Below are 23,536 nucleotides of genomic sequence, written 5' to 3'. Positions count from 1 at the left end.
AGCATTATCAGTAAGTAGGTTTTCTTTTTAAAGCTATTATTGTGTTTTAAGTTTTGTTCTAGTGCATATGTCTATTTTCAAAGTTTGAATTTCTGAACTTTGTATTTTCTGATGCACTGATGTCTGTAACCTAGTTGTAGGATTAATATATATTCTGAACACTCTGCTATGTCTCTGCTTTATTCTGTTCTGATTCTTTACCTTTTAGAGGATAAACCTATAATGGACCTATATCAGTTAGCCGCGAAATTCATAAGTTAATTGGTGCATAAATCAAATCTGTGTTTCTGATGAATATATATGACTTCTGTTCTGTTTTGTTTTGTTCTGTTTCTGTATGTGTATATAAGTTTCTGAAAAACGATTTAAAAGCTGTGATATTTTCTCATTTACTGAGTGATACTCATATCACTCACCCACCCAAAATCATCTCGGATAAGAATGAAGAAGAAATTGAGGGAGAGGAACAAAACCAGTTCTGTTGGTGAAGGAGGACCAAAGATTCCGATGTTCAGTTCAGTTCAGTTTTATTATTTTAGTCGTGCACTAAACTTTGTTTCTATTTAATTTGTCTTCAGTTAAGCATTATATTGTAAAGACAGTTTAAATTCAGTTTATGAAAAGATAATGTAATTTCAGTTTATGAATGAAATTAAAAGACTTATTTCTAAAATTTCTGAAATCCGAGACTCGTTTTTTAATGTAATAACGTTAAATAACTCCGATGTCAACTAGGTCCAGAAATCATTCCCTCCTGGCCCTACCTCTTCTGGTTAACACCTGTCTGTAGATCTTTTTAGGGTGGGCAAAATGATAACATGCCCCTTTCTTTATTACAATGAAAGTGAGAAGAGAGGTGGAAGATCCTAAAGTTCTCTTCGCATGCTCGTGCATAACTGCATATTTTACTAATCCAAATGAGCACTTTCAAGTATCAGAGCACCACACACCATTCTACATTAGATCATTATAAGGATCATCAACGCTCAAGACATTTCAACTTTCTTACAAATGATCAATTCATCAGTACGTGGAAGATGATTTGTTGTAGAAATTGACTAGAATAAGTAGGTTTGCATTTGTTTGATCAGGTTGCATATATATAAGTTAGGACTTGTCATCTTCACTGTTAGACTTATCATCTCGACTGTTATTCAGTTGTCTTAGGAGTTTGAACTAATAATGTGATGTTACTTAGATGAGGTTTGTACAATAAATTGTATAAATCAAAGTCTTCTAATGAAATTCGAATGATTTTGACTTCAATCTTTCATAAACAAATCTAGCGTTCATTCATCTACTTTACATAATCAGTTTTGCACAAATTTTTTTTTCTTTTATGGGTTTACAAGCTTCGCCCATTCATCAGTTTGACTAAATATTCACCGCATCATGAGTTCGAGTAGTTCTCGACTTCTCGCATTTTAATTAAAAAAAGTCATTTGACTAATTAATTAGTTTATATCAAGAGATCAAATATCGCTTTATCGATTGTTAATGTAACTTAGAGAGGAACACTTTAACAGTGAAACTGATCCTAACAAATAAATTTTAGATATATTTTCTATATGTTATTCGAACAATTCTGAGTGTATACTTTAGGTTACATCGTGGATATATGGCATTTTGCATGATAAATTTACAAAAGTATCATTGCATCCAATTATATAATATATTTTTAAATCCTTTATTACCTATTTTTTGACGGTAATTCTTTATTACCTTTGAAAATTAAGAAAAATTTCATCCTAAGTGTAACCTAGAATGTCCAGCATGACTCATGTTCTTTATATATTTTTTCAATACATCTGTATGTTTTTCTAAAAATTAATTTTGCTCAAGTCTAGTTTTTCAACGGACCCACTAAATCCATTAGTTATTTATTAATTCAAAATATATAGTATTTCTTATATTTTTTTTATTTCCTTTTGCATTTTTTTCTTAATATAAAAAATACTATTAAGTATAAGAATTAAAATAAGGAATAATATTTTTTTTGGTCTATTAACTTATCTATGTTGTGGTTTTGGTCCATTAATTTTTCAAATTTTGGTTTTTGTACACTAACTTTTAGTTATCGGTTATTTTGGTCCAACTGCTGATGTAGCACCGAAAAATGCTGACGTGACACCAAAAAATGCTGATGTGTCTAGCTGCAATGTCAGCAATTGACCAAAATCACTGAAAATTAAAAGTTAGTATATCAAAACCAAACTTTGAAAAAATAATAGACCAAAACCAAAAAATGGACAACTTATTGAATAAAAAAAAAAATTTCCTCAAAATAATCAAACCAGCACAAATCCTACCTTACCTTTCGTATTTTTAATCAGACACATTATTTTTATCTAACCAAATTATAAATTTAATAATTATAATTTAATTTATTTGAAAGTTCGATTATAAAATATGAAGAAAAACCCGGTTCAATCCCAAATGTTTAGTCTCTTTCCCAGTTTGGTCTTAAATGTTTCGACGTTCCTGATTTAGTCCTAAAAGTTTACAGATTTTTGACCGAATTGGTCATTCCATCAAATTAACTGTTAAACCTAATGGTAGACATGATATGTGAGGAAAAAAAACACAATTCAACCCCAGATGTTTGCCTTCTTAATTTCCCAATTTGGTCACAAACGTTTTGGCATTGCCGATTTAGTCCTAAACGTTTGTAAATTTTGTTCGAGTTAATCATTTTGTCAATTTAACGGTTAAAACTAATCGTAAACATAACCCATTATAATCATACCACTAAAATTCCTAAAAATCAAATCAGATGTGCCAATTTCTAATCCAATTCGAGCAGATAATTTTTTTTTCTTTCTCGTTGCTATCACACTCATAAATTTAGCTCAACCTTGAGAATGAAATTGACGCTGCTGCACAAAATTTATCTCTATCAGGTAACTCCGGTTTTTTTATTTCGCACGCTAACAACATTTTCTTGTTCTCGGATTCGGACATTTGTATAAAACTTTAAATTTAGGAATTTTATTTTCAAAAAATTAAAATAAAAAATCATTTTTTCTGGATATATGTCGTTATTTGGTTGAATTTAGTATTCTTGTTCTTCGATTATTTTTTTTCTTGCCATTGATTTTTTAGAATTAAGGTTTTAATTTTTTTCAATTATGGATTTTTTTTATAATTTCGATTTTATGGAAAAAAAGAGTAATAAATTAAATAAAGATTTGTAATCATTGATGTTGAAAAATGTATCCATTTTTAATTGAGTCATTTTGAGGCCAACTCGGTCAAAATTGATGGAAGGACCAACTCAGTCCAAAATTTATAAACATTTATGACTAAATCGGGAACTCTGAAACACGTGGGACCAAATCGAGAAATGAGTCAATCATCTGGGACTGAATCGGTTATTTTTTCCATTAATTTTAACCATTAAATTGACGAAATGATCAACTCGGGCTAATTTTTGAAACATTTAAGTCTAAATCGGAAACATCAAAATGTTTAGGATTGGACCGGGAAAATGGTCAAACACATGGGATTGAACCGGGAATTCGCCCAATACAAGTATGCTTTTCATTGTTAATTTATTAATGGTATTTGCTGTCATCAATTTTTCACAATTTAACGATCATGCTAGATGAGCTAGAAAATTAAGCTTTTAATTTCAAAATTTCTTATAAATATGTATTTTGTTAAACAATGTAAGAACATAAATTTACTTTATATATATATATTATAGTTTTACTTTAATTTCATCCAACTCGATCGGAAAATTTTCTGGCTTCCTAGTGATCATCCATGGCAACTTCAGAGACGTAGATCTCACACATTATAAATATATAATTGTTTTTCCACGGGATGATATGTATGATCTACCTGATGAAAAATATTAAATATGTGAGATCTGCTTTAACAAAAAATAAATATATAAGGAAAGATTGTGATTTTAGTAATGTAAATTTATATGCATGTTTTGGATTTTAGTTCTATGACTCATCAAATTTTGGTTTTCATGCAATAATTTGAAGATTTTCAGTTTTAGTCATTTTTCATATGAAGCCACAAAATTTACATAATATTGTTATATTTGACACCAATACTCCAACAGGCATGGCTCATGTGGTGAGAACAAGGCCTATGGTGTACATATAATAAAATTCATCTAAGCAAAAATAATGGAGGAAAATAAAGCAAAAAGCCATCTAATATTTTAAAATGGGAGGAAAAACATTTTTGTTTGTATGGATTTTAATATATATAGATTTTATTCTGGTCACAAGATCACACACACACACACACACACATATATATATATATATATATATATATATTAACTAATATTATGTAAGAAACCTTTAGCTGGTCTCTTGGTATGCCCACAAAAATATAGAATAAATATAAAAAAAACACACCATAAACCGCTTCCCTCTACTATCTCAATTTTTTTTCTTTTTTTTTTATTTAACTATTTCTCCCATTTTTCCTTCCAATTTTTGTAGTTAATATATAGTACAATAATTTTAATATTAAAAAAAACGGATTATTTAGCACGCAATGCGTGCAACAAAACGCTAGTATATATAATAACTTGTACATACAAATATAAAAAATAATTTTTCACTTCGATAAAATTAAATATCTAGTAATTCTAATGATGTAGGAAAGCAAGAAGATGAATTTACAAGCAAATAACTTCTTATTAGCATATGAAACGAATGGAGCTAAAACAAGCATACCTCCAACACCAATTTTCTCCGGGGCGATATTAGTAGATGTTCCCAAAGATTCATGAGTTTCCAGTATCTGATCTTGATTTTCATCTATATTTTGGATCCCGTTTTCTATCGATGAATTGGGATTCGATCGTTCGGAGGTAGCCATTGAAATTATGCAGACACGCAGCTTATAAGTTACTTCAACGAAGTGGGAGATATGAAACTTATTTAGTTCAGCATCAGTCAACCGAGAGAACTACAATAATATTGTTGGTCATATTATTTGTACGTACTTTATTCATTTTTGTCATGTTAACGTTGAATTTTTATTTTCAGTTTTGTAACTTGTATTTTTAAAAAAAATTATCTTAATATGGTGAATTTTCATTTTTAGTCCGATAACTCGTATATTTGTTTTCATCTTTGTCATTTAACTTGTAGTTATTTTCAGTTTTGATATTTTTAATCCGTCATAAAAGGACTTATAATGAAAAAAATACAAGTTAAATGATCATAAATGAAAACATACACAAGTTGTATGACTAAAAATGAAAGTGAAAAAAATTCAAATAACAATACTAAAAATACAAATTCACTATTAATAGGACTAAGAGTAAAAAAAAAAACTAATAACAAGAATAAAACTGTTATTATCCCTAACTTCTTTTATTAATGATTAGATGTATATTTCGTGAAAGATTGTTTAACTGAAATGATGATCATATCAGACAAGTCAATATTTTTCTTTTAAAAAAGAAGAAAGGTACGGTGGCTTTTGGGTTTTGTTACTTCGTAGTTTTTGGAAATATGATTTCAAATTCAATTTTAAAAATGATACGGTGCGTGAAAATGCAATGGAAGGTTTTTTTTTTAAAAAAAAAACAAACATAATAAAACATCTGTTTATATGAGTCATGACTATGTAATGAATAGGAGAGAATACATTTGACTTTCAGCCCATATATATCTATTTGTTTTTAAAAAAATAATTTTCCATTATTTAATTTTTCCGAATTTTTAATAAATTTAAATTTAAAATTAAAATGAAGAGCATTCGACAATTGTTTAAGTCTGGTTCACACACAAATTCAAACCGAACCATATATTATATGTCTTACAAAATTTCAACTCAAACTAAACCATGAAATATTAACAACAAACTAAGAATTTCGCTTTGATATGGTTTGATCGATGATTTAAGTTTTGATTTTCATAGCTAATGAGTAGGGGTGGGTTTTCGGTATACCGTATAAAAAATATTGGCATGAAAAAAATTCATACCGGTACCGATATCAAAATTCTGAAATGTTGGTATAGAAAAAATCTATATTGGTACCATATAGATACCAAAAAAAAATTCAACATACCAAAAAAATGTCTATATTTCAAAAAAAAATCGGTACGATATGCCAAAAAGTCGGTATTTTAGCTCGGTATCCCAGCTCCACTAATGAGTACATGTGGTTCTTATTTGAAAAGGAAAAAAAAAAGTGGAAATTGACATTTGATAGAATGTGAATTAAACATTTTATTTGATTATACATTATAATTCTTGTAAGTAAATTCTCACAAAGTAAACTTAAAAAAAAAACTAAAAACTAAACTTTTATGTGTAAATTTTAACAAATAAATCTGTGTAACTGGACCGTTCACAAAGTTCGATAGTAATGAACATACATTAAAAATCAAATAAAATATTATATATATATATATATATATATATATATAGTTTTATTATGCTGCCCAACTAATTGAGCAACTAAGAAGCGCTAAACTGATATTTGAAACTAAACTACGTCACGATCAACGACCGCGGCTCAACTGGTTAAGAGATGCTAAACTGACTCCATCAGTTTACACTCGCCAAACTGACTGAATAAGTTTACCCGCATCAGTTTACTACCTTGTCATTTCTGAATAAGATCATCCGTACTCTGACACACTCTGCGGAAGGAAGTGTCGTGATACCAAGGGCAATGTCGGCTCCAGAATTTGTTGGTGATAGTGACAAACCCAACGGGAATAATTTAAACCCTATCTGAAGAACAATTTGAATTTATGACTGCTGCCAATTCAAAGGGTATAAATAGAGATCTTGATCGATCAAAGTATGCAACTGACGCGAAAAACGCTCTGCTATTTTACGAGAATACTCAAAGCTTTACACGCTCAAGATTTGATCAAGGAACTCGAAGCACAAACGCTGTAAGTGTTATTCTGATCGTTGTAGGATCAATTTTTGTGCTAAAAATTTCGAGTTGTATTCACTTTGTTCTATAATCAATTTAGGACTGAAACTAAGGTGTTGTACTAGGAGTTCTTGTTTAGGCAGTGTCTAAGTCCTAAACTGGATCGGGATTTTGCAAATTGCTTGTAAAATTCAAAGTCTTCTAGTGATATCCTTCCGAGGTGGAAGAAGGGGTGACGTAGGAGTGTTTGAAATCTCCGAACATCCATAAACAATTGCTTAATTGTGTTATTTCAGTTTACTCACCATCACCACCCAACCTAAACTGATACTCACTCAGTATTTCAAATCTGTAATTTGACATATTTTCGCACATATTTTGTTTGTCAAATTATATCTGACACTAAGATAAGCCTCGAACTCAGTCACTAAACCGATCGAGTTCAAACATTCTTACTAAAATGCTTGAAAGTATATTCACTCCTCCTCTAAACTTTCAACCGATCCTAACAACCCGGTACCGTGTTTTAGTGATACGAAAAATTAAAAAAAAACAACTAAAACTCGGTACCGGATTTTAGTGATCGGGGACGAGAAGGGCAGGAATGGTTGGGCAGCTGAAAATTACTCATACATATATCCAAAAACTCATATTATAAGATTTATTATGTAATTATTTTTATATTAATGTAATCGATTCGATTTGGTTCGGATTTCTTTCATTTAATTTTACTAGAACTTGAACAAAATTAATTTGTTCGGTGTGGTGGATTTTAAAATTAATCCAAACCATTATTGACTGAAAATTTATCTGAAACATACAATTTGTCCGGTTTAGTTTGGTTTTTGAACACCCATAATTTTAATCACAATCACAATTTCTCAAGTTCTCCCCAAAATTTGTGTTGGCAATTTGAAAATTTCCGGTAGTTTCCTTGTATCTTTCGAAGGAGGTTTCTTATAGTTATTTTTTATCCTTAAAAATTGAGTATTCTTGGGATGTGAATTTTGGGCTAGTTTTTTTAAAATAAAAATAATAATTATTATGATTATGATTGTGATTGTGATTGTGATTGTGATGCAGATTACTATTTTAAAAAAAAAATTGGTAGCTTTTGATGAAAACAACCTAAGGTCTTTGATGTATATAGTAATAGAGATGTAAATGAACCAATCCAATTCGAATAATATCAGGCTCAGACTCGGCTCATTTGATATCTATAATGGCTCAAGTTCTCGGGGTCGGTTCAAGTTTTTATCATAAAGCTCGAGCTCGACTAGTTTAATATATATACATAAAGGCTTGAGCTCGGTTCGTTAATAATTCGTTTATCTTAAACGAGCCTGTCTCGAATTCGGCTCATTAAGAAGCTCAATTTCAGGCTAATTTAGCGAGCTCATTAAGCAGGCTTGTTAGCAAGCTCATTTTCGAGCTCGTCGGGTATACAACGGAACTCGAGTTTGAGTTAAATTCGATCATAATTTCTTGATACAATTGACTATAACTTGATTTAAAACCTTACCATGATTTGAATTTCAACCTGCAACTCAGCCCAATTTTTAAAAAATCCACTAGTTTCATAAATCAAAGTTTTCGATCTTTATGAATTTACAATATCATTACTAACTCCTCAAGTCATAATATATTAAGAAATCTCCGAATTTATCACAAATCAAATTTTAGATGCAAATTTCAGCCTCAAATCTCCGACTCTTTCCAAGTTGTACAAGTTCAAGGTGCACTATTCTCTGTTGTATATTACACAATTGTATTTATCATTCCAAAAATTTAATCACACGATCAAATAATTAATAAACTCAAAATGTTGGTTCTCTTTATACCTTTCTAATAAAATCTGAAGCTCCTAACTAGAAATTCTAAACACAAGTTTCGAGAACTTATCTTTGAAGAAAATCAGCACTGCCCATGCTTGGTTCACAAGTATATAAAAATTAATTTTCATACTTAATTATTATAATATATATACACTTCTTTTAAATTTCAAAAATATTTTACATTTTATTTAATTTTATTTTTAAAAAAACTCTATATTATTATTATTATTATTATTCTTATTCTTTTTTTAACGAGATATATGCTTTGCTTGTGATACGATGCGCCAGTATATGGAATAATTTATATAATGTTAGTCAACAACTTAATTAAATGTTGTGCATATACATATATTCATGAGTTAAAAAGAAAAGAAAAAGCACGGAGAAGATCGGAAGAAGAAAAGAGAAAAAAAATAGTCGAAGAGAGGTGGTGGATCCGGAGACGGTTCTAGTTCCTGGTTTAGGAGATAGATTATTTTGTACTTACTTTCATGCAATGTAGGTGTAATAATATTTTATCTCAACCATTGTATAAATTAAGTCATTCTCTCAATGAAGTTCATCTCTCTCTTTAAGTAATATATCTGAAGCTTAGGTTTTGTCATTTCAAAAAAAAAAGAAATTGTTGGATCATTTAGTTTTGGTGATAAAAAATAATATTTCGTTGTTGTAGATCAAGCTGTCTTTACGTGTATTACAGGTACTCGATCGATTGTTTAAAGAATCTAGCAAAAGTCTTCCAACCGGTTTCAGAGGACTAAGCAACTCAACCGCTCATGACCTTAAGTCAAGATCTACGCGACCGCCCCAAGCATACAACACAAAGCTACTCAACCATTAACTTCTTCGAAGCATACTTGGAAAACGATTGGGTAAAGATATCTTCTAATTTAAGCTACACATATCGCAAATATCTCACATACTTTATGTCTTTATCAGAAAAGTTGGTTGAAAAATCGTGCACAAATAACAAGAGATCTGAAGATCATAATTTTTTCCCGAAAATATATAGTTCAGAGTCTGTCGGCAGTTGTTATCTACGACCGCTTCTTTTCGCATTTGGATAATGTCAAACTGCCTATTAATTGAATTGTGCTTCTTATCAATAAAAGACGACAACAACAATGCTTTTGAATTTATGAAAATAAGGTCGAATGTTGAACGGTATGATGCAAGAGACACTATAAATAGACAATGCTACATAGAGAAAAAAATAACGCAACACATAAACTATTTTATCTTGTTCTCTCGCGTACAATCTTGCATTGTCAGTCATTCTTTTAGCACTCAAGAAATCCATATTCTCTACTGCTCAATCCAACCCTCGCGTTCAAGAAATTTATCAGATCTCCAAGGATCAACCAGGAGGGTTCAGCAAACTACTCGACCACTTTAAACAGAAATCCTTCGATTAGTGTTTGATAGTTTGAATATAAGGATTCAAACATATGTTATTCTTTTGTGGTGAGAGTTTGATAAGGCTTGTTGTCTTATTTTTGTGGTTATCTAGGAGTTCTTATTTAGACAATAGATAAATCTTAAAATTGGAATGAGTTGTTACAAGGGAACAAAGGAAGACGTAGAATGAATTTTTCTTTCAAAGTTCCATAAACATTGTGTTATTTTTATTTATGCATTACTTTATCTTGTTGATATCATCTAGAGATTCACTAAAAATCATCAAACCATCTTCCACACTATATGTGGTTCGGCTGTTTCAGGTATTGAGAAATTTGGTCTTGTTTGGTTAAACACCAACACGATCGGTCACATTATTTGGTAATTGTTAGGAAATCAATTATAAATTTTTGGTGTTAAACAAATACTAAAGGCAAAATTAAGAAACCAACTTAAGTAACTCAATTGGATGAAGTTGGACAACTGAACTGAGTTACTCTATAGGACTGAACTAGGACAACTGAAGTTATTGGAAGATTCAAGACTGAACTTAGCAATAGAATTGAAGACTGAAAACAACGACTGAACTCAACACCTTGAATAAATCATAACTGGTAGATTATGTGTATTAGTCAAGGTTTCTCAAATGAAGTTTAAGGTGACTGAAACTTATCAAGTATATTCAAGAAAGTCAGTTTCAGTCACTAAACATTCCCTAAAATACCAGAGTCCTTCAAATTTGAATCGTTACAATTTATGAAAAATGACAAAAAATGTTAGGATCGATTTTGTACTGCTCTTTAGAACTATGTAGAGCAGTTCAAGATGAAATACTTCAAATATGAGCACGATTGTTGTTAGCAATCGAACTCCTATCTTTTTTATGTGTCGATGTTAATTGGTCAACAAATATATGTGCAAAAACAGACCAAATAACAGATTGAACAAGTATATGAAAGTGACTGAACTTGTATGTAAATAACACAGATATATTTATAGATGTTCAGAAATTTCAGCTGCTCATACGTCACCCCGTCTTCCACGAGAGAAGTATTCACTAGAAGACTTTGACTTATACAACGTCTTGTATACAACCCACTCTAATCATAGGACTTACCCTTGCCTAGATGAAACTCCTAGCATACACCTAAGTTAAGACACCTGGTCCTAACATTCGAAATACAACAATGAATGAATCCTTAGATTCAGACAATAGATTAACTCCTCGTAAACAATTAGGCAGTTGAGAGTTGATTCTTGTCCCTTAGTGATCTTCGGAGATCAAATATATCAATATGAGTGGCCGAAGTACTTGAGCAAGACAAATTGTTTAGAGAACTTGTAGAGCTTGAATCTCTATATATTTCTGTCTGCTTTTGTATGCTCTCGGATATTCTCGAATGTATTCTTATCTCGTATATCTATTTCTATGTTTGCATACTTCGTATATATATAACTGTATATCTTCTTACAATGTTTGAATTTGATATTAATGCATGTCTCCATTTTCTCTAGATCTTTAATAAGGCTTTATGAGAGATTTAATGAAGTTGCACATATTTTTATAGAAGTGTCTAAACCTTTTAACGTCTCTTATATTTGAATTTGAGCTTTTCCCTTTTTGTAAATTGTTTGAACATTCGATCAATATTTCCTTGTTGAGCAGTTGATTTTATATGCCAATATATCTTTTTAATTAATTTCTCAAAAATTCTTGATACTTGGACTGGTTATATGAACTGGTTATCTTCAAATGATCTCGCTCAACTGGTCTTGTATTATCTGACTGGACTGCTTGATCTCGACCTTCTTTGTATTGTCTTCTTGAATATATCTTTATGTTTTGTCAAACACTAAAACCTAATTCCAACAATTTCTCCCTTTTTTGTACTTGAATAAATTCGTTTAATTTCCTTTTTGATATATTTATCCACGGCTTCCCTTTTCAAGGACATATAATATCTTCAACTGTTTCTCTTGGAATTTTCTTTTCAATAATTACAATTCTCGTTTTTCAATACACCTCTTCGATCTCCTGAAATTTTATTGAAAATAGTTAACACCTATAACTCTTTATATTCTTAATTTGATCTATAAATAGATACAATTTGCATGATTTTGAAATCATTAAAAAATTCATAAAATATTTAAAGTTATCATGTAAGCTATTATCAAGGAATATGAAACGCTCGGTGATCAGAAAGTGAAGCGATGTCTCTTATGACCAAAATGATAATGATGAAGACTCATAAAGTTACTTATATCCACCAGCCATAGTTGAGATACTTTCTAGAATTGAAACAAAATTTCAACAACGTCTTGATATATCCGATTTTGAAGAAATTTTTTCGAAAGATAGTATATCTCATTTGAAGCTTATTAAGGAGCTTCAGACGCTAGATAAAATCATCTATTCTCCAGATTTTCATAATAAAACATCAGGTGAACTGGTCACCTGGATGTCTTTTTGGAAAATATATGTTCAATGGGAATTCTACTATTGTACTCTTTGAATTATTATTGAAATAAATTTTTATATATTTTGCATAATTTCAAACTATTTAGCAAGATATCAAACTTTTCATATATAAACATTGACATGAGGTAATTTTAAGAGTAAGAAAGCTTAGTCTCATTTTTGGCGTGATCCTATTTGATTCATCCAACAGTTTTCTTGTGACAGTCAGAAGTTCCTCCTTACTGCAGTTCCCCCTAAGATTGATATCTTCTTTCTTTTTTTTGTTACCTGCAAATATTGTCACAAACTGGTCTATGGTACCCAAATTTATGTGAGTCCTTGATGGATTATTCCTTTGGGAATCCAGACTTGAATCACCTTGACAAGTAGATTATTTACTGTATCCCATAAAATTCTTGCTTTGTGTTTTGTGTGCTTGTGATGCTTATAATGTGCATTAAATCTTCAATAAGATTGAGCTTGTGTTGCAGTATGAGATTTCTCCATTTTTGCATTATAATTCTGCCTGTATCTACTTTGAACTGGTTTCATATGAATATGTTTTTCAATCATTTTAACCTGACTTGATATCCAATCTTGCTTTTCACATGAGTTTTGTGGAATATAACCAATTCCATACGTTCGAATATTGTTCCACTTCTCAACTGTTTCATCATTTTTTGATGAAAGTTTATTCATAGGTTTAACAAAATGTATATATTTTTCTTTACACATATTTAACTTTGTTCTGGTATCAATTTCAGAAAGCTTGTATCTTCTTTAAAACTTAGACCATTCTTATCATTTTCTGGTCTCTGCAGTCCATGAATTGAATTTAAAGTCACTGAAAATTTACTCCAGGTTTGAATCAGCTCAGTTAATTTCAAAATTTCCAATCTTAAATGTTGTTTCTCAATCTGTAGATCATTATTTTCAGTTCTAAGCTTAACAATCTCTGCCTCTAAATCAGCTTTATTTGACAGTTCATTTTGTTTTGCTTTGATTTCTTCAAATGCTAAGCATAATTTTTTATATTCATTAGTCATTTCTTGCAGTACATTAGCTAACTCTACTTGTGTAAAATCAGTAGATTTAAAACTCAATACCTGTTCGCTTGTAGAAGACTGGTCATCATGAGCCATAAAACAACTATCTTCTTCTTCATTTGAGCTTGTTGAACAACAAGATTCTTAAATATCTTTTATAGGAATATTGTTGGCCTGCTTAGTCTTTTTATCGTGAACTTGATCGGTCAACTGCTGCCAAATATTTTTCGCAGATGAACATGTCTCCATGGTTTTGATTGAGCAATTGTCCATGGTAGTGTGCCAGAAATTCTTAGCAATCTCACTGAAAGCAGCCATATACAGATTTTCAGAAACGAGAAAGAAACCCGCTCTGATACCACTTATTAGGATCGATTTTGGACTGCTCTTTATAACTATGTAGAGCAGTTCAAGATGAAATACTTCAAATGTGAGCACGATTGTTGTTAGCAATCAAACTTTTATCTTTCTCGTGTGTCGATATTAATTGGCCAACAAATATACGTGCGAAAACAGGCCAACTAACAGATTTAACAAGTATATGAAAGTGACTGAACTGGTATGTAAATAACAAATATATGTTTATGGACATTCGGAGCCTTCAACTGCTCCTACGTCACCCCTTCTTACACGAGAGAATGATTCACTAAAAGACTTTGGCTTATATAACATCTTTTTATCGTGAACTTGATCGGTCAACTGTTGCCAAAGATTTTTTGCAGATGAACATTTCTCCATGGTTTTGATTGAGCAATTGTCCATGGTAGTGTGCCAGAAATTCTTAGCAATCTCACTGAAAGCAGCCATATACATATTTTCAGAAACGAGAAAGAAACCCGCTCTGATACCACTTGTTAGGATCGATTTTGGACTGCTCTTTATAACTATGTAGAGCAGTTCAAGATGAAACGCTTTGAATGTGAGCACGATTGTTGTTAGCAATCAAACTCTTATCTTTTTCGTATGTCGATGTTAATTGGCCAACAAATATATGTGCGAAAACAGGCCAACTAACAGATATAACAAGTATATGAAAGTGACTGAACTGGTGTGTAAATGATATGTTTATGAACGTTTGAAGACTTCAGCTGCTCCTAATTTACCCCTTCTTTCACGAGGGAATGATTCACTAAAAGACTTTGGCTTATATAATGTCGTGTATACAACCTTACAATCGTAGGACTTACCCTTGCCTAGATCAAAACTCCTAGCATACACCCAAGTTAAGACACCTCGTCCTAATAGTCGAAATTCAACAATGAATGAATCCTTAGATTCAAACAATAGATCAACTCCTCGTAAACAATTAGGCAGTTGAGAGTTGATTCTTGGCCCTTAATGATCTTCGGGGATCTGATACATCAATATGAGTGGCTGAAGTACTAGAGCAAAACAAATTGTTCAGAGAACTTGTAGTTCTTGAATCTCTATATATTTTTGTCTGCTCTTGTATGCTCTTGGATATTCTCGAATGTATTATTCTCTCTTGTCTCTCTTTCCTTGTCTGCATACTTCGTATATGTATAAGTGTATATCTTCTTGCAACGTTCTACTTTTATATTAATACATTTTTCCATTTTCTCTATATCTTTAATAAGTCTTTATGAGAGCTTTAACGAAGTTGCACATCTTTCAAAAGAAGTGTCTGAACCTTTCAACGTCTCTTATATTTGAATTTGAGCTTTTCTCTTTTTTTAAATTGTTTGAGAAGTCGGTCAAAATTTCCTTGTTGAGTAGTTGATTTTATATGCCAGTATATCTTTGTAATTAATTTCTCGAAAATTCTTGATACTTGGACTGGTTATATAACCCGGTTATGTTCAACTGATCTCGCTCAACTGGTCTTGAATTATTTGACTGGACTGCTTGATCTTGACATTTTTCGTCTTGTCTTCTTGAATATATCTTTAAGTTTTGTCATACACCAAAACCTATTCCAACAAAACACTATAACATTGAAACAGGGATAATGTGTAGAGTGTATTATTTTTCAGAGATTGTTCCATGAATATTTACAACACAAGACAACATATATTTATTGAGAAGAACGATATTTGTGTAAGTATTTATGACCGTTGCAGATTGATGCCTATAAATAGACTTGAAGATCAGTTGAAGAAGGCTATCCAACACTTATGCATTCTAAATCTATCCATGTGATCAAAATTTCAGTCGAGCTTTCAAAATATCTAGTTTACACAACTCAAAAATCACACTCGGTAAAGTTAATATTTGATTGAGGATCATCTTGTGCTAAGTTTTTCTAGTTTTATTTACACTTGTAATAAAAGTCGAGGACTGATATTTGTATTGAGTAATATGAGTTTCAGTTAAGACATTGTTAATTCCTTAATAAATCGGGTTGTCCAAATCACTCAAATATTCTAGTGAATCCTTCCAAGAGGAAGGAGGAAGAAGAGGTAATGTAGGAGTTTTCATCTCCGAACATCCATAAATATCTGCTGTGTTATTATCTTTTCAGTCTAGTTCTTATTTAGTGTTCAATCAGTCCCGTTGATCTTTTCTGCACATATCATTGTTGATCAATCGACATCGATAGTCAAGGAAGAACAAGTAGTTCAGTTGTGACCACGGCTGAACCAAGTCTTAAAATCGCAAAAAAGTCAATTGATGTATTCACTCCCCATCTACACGTATTTTGTAATCCTAAAAAATGGTATCAGAGATGGTTATTTCTTTCTTTGAAAACACACATCAAATGTGTCGTCCTACAACAAAATTCCAATATTCTCCAAAGAGGATTTTGATGACTGAAAATTTAGAATGCAGGCTCATTTAGCTGCACAGGATGATAACATGTGGTATGTCATCATAGATGGTCTCATTACCATAACAAAAGCCAACACTACAGTTTCTATTAGCAGTGGTGCTCCACAGACGATAGAGAAGCCAAGAAGTGAATGGAAGACTGATGAAAAGAAGGGAGAAAACTTGTACAATGTGGCCACATATATTTTAAACAAAACTCTCGATAAAAAAAACTTTTAACAAGATCAAGATGTGTTAGACTTCTAAAGAGATTTTGGAAAAGTTAATCCAACTTTGTGAAGGCAACAAGCAGATAAAATAAAATAAGCTATCTGTTGCAACCCAAAAGTTTGATAACATCAAGATGAAGACTAGAGAATCCATGATCGAGCCAGCAACATTGTCATTGAGCTAGCTGCACTTGGAAAGATCTATCCCAACCGAGAAGTGATTCTAAAAATTTATGCGAAGATTGCCCAAAGAATGGGATGTCAAAACAATGGTCATGAGAGAATAAAAGATTTGAAGAAGCTGAAGTTACATGATCTTTTTGCAGACTTAAAAGCCTATGTGTGAGATTTCTAAAGATATTTTGAAAAAGTTAATCCAACTTTGTGAAGGCAACAAGCTGACAAAAGAAAATAAGTTATATGTTGCAATCCAAAAGTTTGATAACATCAAGATGAAGACTAAAGAATCCATGATCGAGTCAGCAACATTGTCATTGAGCTAGCTGCACTTGGAAAGATCTATCCCAACCGAGAAGTTATTCTGAAAGTTAATCGAAGATTGCCCAAAGAATGAGATGCCAAAACAATGGCCTTGAGGGAATTAAAAGATTTGAACAAGCTGGAGTTACATGATCTTTTTGCAGACTTAAAAGCCTATGAGCTTGAACTCCAAAGCAGAGAAGATAATCATTCGACCACCTCAGTAACCCAAGCACTTGCAGCAGTGAGACTGGAACCATCAATCTCAGTTGAGAAGACTTCCAAACAGTTGAACAATTATGCAATGACACTGTTTGTGAAGAAAGTTGGAAAGTTCCTAAGGAAGAATCATGGTAATTTCTCCACCAACCACTATCCAAAAATCCATATCACAAGGAGTCAGTTGAGGAATCAAGAGCTTGCTACAATTGTGGCAAAATTGTTCATTTAATAGCCGACTGCATGAAGCCAAAGAAAGATGACAGACGAGCAGTCAAGAAGGGCAAAAAGCAAGTTGATCGAAGAAGAAGATCCAAAGATGATAGGAAATCACGCAAGAAGAAACACGAAGTCTTCCAAAAGAGAGTCTCAGGAGACTCATCAAGTAAGAAAAGCAAAAAAAAATCGAAGATTCTTATAATTTCAGAAATATCAGTAGACAGTAGTGGATTTTGTTGTGTGACCAATCTTAAAGCAAAGGAAATTACCTTCAAACCAAGTTCAAACTGTTTTGAGGATGTCCGCTTTGAACCTCATGCTTTATATGGACAGCTTAAGCTACACATTTTGTTTGTCAGCCTTGATGACAAAAGTGTTCTTCCCGAACATGATAGCATTCGAAACGTCCCCGGAACCAGAGCCAATTTCACCATTACATCCTACATTAATTTCATGAAAACATTGACACATTTGGGGTCGACAGTGACAATCTTTTCGATGATGTTAAGATGAAAATTGAGAAACACTGCAACAAGGCTAAAACATCGATGGCGGAGCTGATTCACACTTACTTTCGGAATCCATGGACTGTCATTGCTTTGCTCGTTGCCACTTTTATCCTTTTCTTAGCTTTCATCCAAACTTAGAAACACCATCTAGCATGGTTGACTTAGATTTCCGATAAATCATCTACTACAATTACTAAATGTCCTTGAGGATCCAACAAAATAACATGTGATGAATGTCCTATTCAACCAGACAATAGTTTTCTCTTGTAGTCATATTTTGGTTTGTACCAAAAAATTGTATTATTATCGCTCATCTTTTTAAAAGTCATTCGAAAGTAAACCAAGACGACAACACTACTCATGTTTCTTAATAGAATTGGTAGGATTTTTAATCCTCATATGGGCTTAGCTGCGTCAATGGGATCCTTTCTCCTAGCTGCGGGAGAACTTACCAAACGTCCAGCATTCCCTCACGCTTGGAGCCAATGAGGTTTTTTTTTTATTTGAGAGAAAAAAGAAAATTATGCCTTCGCCATATGATTATTAAGTAATAATAGCATGTCACTTCGAATTCGATATGAAAAATTTTTGTATTGTCTTTTTTTTCAAAAATGAGGATTGAAAATAAGATGGCAAAACAAAGAAATGCAAACAAATATGAGACGTAAATATCAACTACTGATATCCAAGGAGGTGAAAACACCAGAGTAAAGCCTCTGACGCTTCCCTAGCTATGTTAATCAGATAATGGAAAATATGCTGAATCAATCCTACAACTACCCAGCTCAACTGAGTTAAGCCGACAATAATATATAGGTCTCACCCTACTCAAGTGCCTAACAAACCAGTGTTTTTTTAATAGATTAGAAATCAAAACTGCCAAGCGAGAGAGATAGATGATGCAAACTAAAGCTTTTTTGATCTGCGAAGAGTTCAACGAGAAGCCTAGCTCTGAGAAAGTTCTCGGCTTCGCTTTGAGGCAGCAACAACAGCATTCATCAGAATCCCACGAAAACCAGCCTTCTCCAACTCGTGAATACCAGCTATGGTTGTGCCACCAGGTGATGCAACATCATCTTTCAGCTGACCAGGATGCTTCCCCGCGTTGACTACCATTGACGCTGCTCCTAAAACCTGCAACAGGCACATAGTTTCATTGGCATATCCTACATATTTACTGCTATTTCAGAAAAAGGGTACCAAAAGTTCAAAGTAATTAAATAAAATTAAATCACGTAAAGCTAAATTCATTCTTAAGTAGAGGTGTAAGACTAAGCATCTCTAATTGTACCAAAAACAATAATCAACAGAAATGGTAAGTGAGTGGAACTGTTTAGGAAAAACTTTATGCATCCAATGGCTTACAGTTTGTGAAGCTAGACCAAGAGCCAGTTCTCGAGGCAGGCCAGCAGCTACACCACCATCAGCTAAAGCTTCTATTGCTAAATATATGTATGCCGGTCCACTACCACTGATCAGAAACAGAATATCATAGGGAAAAAGGCAAGAATTAGAGACTCTTTCTCTCAAACGGAAAAAAAGAAAAAGAAAAAAGAAAAAGAAAAATACAAATACAAATACGAAGGTTGTCCCAAATACCTCAGGCCAGTGATTGCATCAAATAGTTTCTCATCTGCTGTCCACACTTTGCCAATTGCTCCAAATAGCTTGCCAATTATTTCTCCGTCATCCTTACTTGCCGCTGGTCCAAGGGTTACAACTGCACAACTAAGTGTATTATGACCCAACATAGGAAAACGAGCCCTAAGCTAACAATGTTCGTGTATAAAAACACACTTACCAATATAATTACAAGTTATTCACAAAAATAACATGGCGTTCAAATATGAATATGTTCAGCACTATTAGCATTCTCAGGATGATGATAGAGATAACAAGGAAAAGGGAAAAAGTCATATGTGGTTGATAATACCTGATGCCGCCAAACCAACAGATGCTGGAGTGTTTGGCATTACTCTGATAAACCGACTGTGACCCGCCCAATCCTGGATATTCATATGTACCAGTAAGCATTTTATAAAAAAAAGCGAGCAAAATTGAACACTAGTACTGTCACAATCTAGATTAATTAGAGCACATTTATTGATGTATATCCATATGTATTGAAGCATTAAGACTCAATCGTATGGATTACGTATGTGAATAGAGATTGCACAGGACTGTACAACCTGAAGATCTTTTAGTTTGATTCCGGCAACAACGGATACCAAGAGCTGCTTCTCTGAAAGAAGTGGCCTTAACTGCAGCACCACATCTTTAACTGCAGCATCAATAGAATAACATAGCTTTACTTGCATTGCCACAATATATATACTATAATGGAGTAAACCAAAGTGTACCACGAGTTAAACCTTTCAGTTTTCACAAGTTAAAAATCAATTTGCAATAACGTTCAAACCTTTTACCTAAGTAATAAACAAACTTCAAAGACAAACCGATAGTTTTGTTCCATCCCTTCCCAAATGAGAAAAAGAAAAAAGAAGAAAAGAAGTTATGGAATAATGAATTTCCTGTTTCTTGTCTTCAAATCTTGATAAATTTTACCATTTTATAATGCTAAATACGAAGACACATAATGTTCCTTGTAAATGTATGATAAACCTTATCATCTCTTCTTTATCAAATAAATCGTTCATTGGAAGAGTAGAATAAATAAGCATTTTCACCACCATCATTGCTCTAGCAAGCCATCAGAAGAGTAGTAAAGCAACAATTAAATATGGAAAATTGGAGAAACACCAGGGAAGGAGCATACCAACTTGAGGTTTAACGGAGAATATGATCACATCGCTGTCTTCAACCACCTACCTTCGAGACAAGCAATTCAAATGAAAAAGCTAACCAGTTAGTTGTGGCGAATAATTAATTAGCAAAATGCTGCATCAGCGTAATGCTTTTCCTTTGCAAAGGTTAATTTACATAATCAGTTGGCAATGCCATGTATTTACAGATGCCTATACAAGAAAAATACCAGCCAAACCATTAAAATGCAAAAGTATAAAGTGAATTTCATCATTTCATGGCATCGGCCTATATACTTTCAAACGTTAATAACCAATGAAAACAATTCTAGGTAGCATGACACGAGAACACATTTTACGCAACTGTGAGATATGAAATTTCAATTTTGTATTCAACACTTCCAATTTTTTTTTTTAAATTGACAGGGTATAGGCGGCCATAGAAGATGTCTACAATGACTAAAATTTCAAGAAAATAAACCAATATTGAGTCATATATCAGAAAGGCAGAAACTGAGTCCAACTGTCCCAAGAGTTAGCTGCATAAGGTAAAATGACATCCATTGGCTCATCCCCAGAGGAGAACACAGACACACACACACAGAGGGAGAGAAAGACGAGTTGGTCCATTTACAGGGCATACCTGCTTGTTATGGTCGAGCATTTTGACGCCAAAAGATTCAAATGCAGTTCGACGAGACAAGGCATGATGGGCAGTTCGAATTTGGGAACCAGGCAACAATCCTGATTTCACTACACCTCTGGCAATGCTCTCAGCCAGTTTTCCAGCTCCGATAAAACCAAGCTTGTAGGAGTCAGCTGGAATTGGTACAATGTTTGCCATTCTTGGAATGCTATGGAACATAAAAGAGCAAAATAAAAATTTACTGAAAACTTTCAGCGAAAAGGTAATTTAGACCCTTAGCAAAACAATACATCGTTAAGCAAGAAACTAAAACAAATTCTATAAACATAAAGTAATTGTTTATAAGCTAGAATTGAAAAATAAAAACTTTTGGCATCCATTGAATCAGAAATGGTCACAGGAACATTATATTAATCTACGAAACAAATGCAGTAGCACTACCCTGACTAATTTTCAATCTGTTCTAATAAAACACCACCCAATCCCACTGATTGTCAGTGTCTATTATTCCTAGTAATCAACATCAAGATTCAAGATACAGTTAGAGTTTTCAAATTTTTAAGGCAACTTCTTCTTTCATAGCATGCTGGGAAATGCAAACGTAATGGATACAATCAAAAGATTAGAGTTAAAAATACTACAAGTCTCAAGGCCAAACAGCATAATTTTATGCTGTCTTGCATTCTCTTACTATCATTATTAGTCAAAATTTAACCTTTGAGTGCAAAAAATCGGCTGCATCCCAATATCTGATAATTAATCCAAACACAAAAATCTCCTATCTGAATGTTCGAATTCAAATTAAACTGCGGAACAGGGAAGCCATAAAAAATGGCCATAGCCATAATCTCTCTTTCGACTCTAACTCATGAACACAACATAATAACTTGGTCCCGTAAAAAAGACCACAAAAATGGAGCATCCCAGATCCAAGGCACAATCTCGGACCATTAGCTTCAAACTTTCGTTTTTCCTACGGGAAAAAGATTAAAAATACCAATCATTATCGGGATGAACCAAAACCCAGATCCCCTTTCCAATCACAGATTCAAAAATCTTGCCAGATGCATCAAAATGTAAATGTAAATGTAAATGCGAAAACCTTTCGTAGGTATAGACAGTGTTCTAAAAAACGCGCTAGGTGGTAGGCGGTCGGCTACCCACCGCCAAGCCCCTAGACGCCGGGCCTAGGCGTTTTTTTTTTTTTATAGCTTAAATAGTAAATACCTTGGACATTCGTGAGTTTTAGTATGAAAGTGTTCCTCTCTTTTGCACTTACATCTCAATTATACATCTGAATTAAAACTAAGTACTAACAAATTTGTTTTTCCATATCTAAATTAATAACACAATCAAGAGCCAATATGCAGAAAACCTTAAACCCACGAAATCCTCATATCACGCGCTCAAATAATAATGTAAATAAAAAAGATATCTATCTTTCATATTTTTAATCATAAATGTTAGCTCATAGTGCACCATTATTTTTCTGTATGTGAAGAAATCATTCAAAATCAAATATGAAATTAAAATACCAATTACCTAACGGCAGGAGCGACGGCGGCCAACGAGAGAGCGTGGGAGAGGGTGGCTGGCGGCAGCGACGGTGTCTGGAGGCGAGAGTCTCTCGCTGGGTCAGTACAACTGTACAAGTTTATTTAGGCAGAAATAAGAAAGGGTCATTGGGGCCGGAGGAACCGATTATTTGTTGGGCCAAGAAATTAAAAATAATAATAAAAGGCCTAGGCAGCCGGATTTTGTAATGACCCAAAATCCGTCTAGGCGCTCGATTAGTCTCCTCACGTCTAGAGGCTATGCTTATGGGAAAAGTGGGGTGGTGGGCGCTCACGCAGTTCTAAGGGGCGTTTTTTAGAACACTGGTTATAGAAAGGATGATAACGTTTGAGCAGAAAGTGAATTCTTTCATGTTGGAAGGGGGGAAGGGTCTTAAGCACGACAAATGTCGTCTACACGATTGAATGAATTCTAGCGTCAAAAGAAAAACATGATGAAAATAATTCAAATTCAAGAACAAGCAAATTGTCTTGTGAAGTATACAAAGATGTTCAATCAACCATGTGAAAAACAATCTTA

General features: G+C 32.9%; 1 protein-coding gene across 2 annotated transcripts; it reads right to left on the bottom strand.

Annotated features, from left to right (window-relative positions):
* Positions 1-18,682: 18,682 nt before the first annotated feature.
* LOC140891329 (pyrroline-5-carboxylate reductase) lies at positions 18,683-23,220 on the bottom strand. Of its 2 annotated transcripts, none has more exons than XM_073299774.1 (8): positions 22,978-23,220; positions 21,440-21,650; positions 20,811-20,859; positions 20,224-20,315; positions 19,968-20,040; positions 19,634-19,754; positions 19,400-19,505; positions 18,683-19,168 (listed from the first exon to the last, which is right to left on the bottom strand). In XM_073299774.1, the coding sequence occupies exons 2-8, from the start codon at positions 21,638-21,640 to the stop codon at positions 18,980-18,982; spliced, it is 831 nt and encodes a 276-aa protein (XP_073155875.1). In that variant the 5' UTR covers positions 21,641-21,650; positions 22,978-23,220; the 3' UTR covers positions 18,683-18,979. The 2 variants fall into 2 exon arrangements, with proteins under 2 accessions (XP_073155875.1, XP_073155874.1); XM_073299773.1 differs by having other exon boundaries at positions 22,985-23,216.
* Between the last annotated feature and the right edge of the window lie 316 nt (positions 23,221-23,536).

The sequence above is a fragment of the Henckelia pumila genome, chromosome 3, assembly GCF_033568475.1.
Source record: "Henckelia pumila isolate YLH828 chromosome 3, ASM3356847v2, whole genome shotgun sequence".
NCBI lineage: Eukaryota > Viridiplantae > Streptophyta > Magnoliopsida > Lamiales > Gesneriaceae > Henckelia > Henckelia pumila.
The sequence above is the reverse complement of the archived record's forward strand: the minus strand, read 5'-3'. Positions and strand labels throughout refer to the sequence as shown.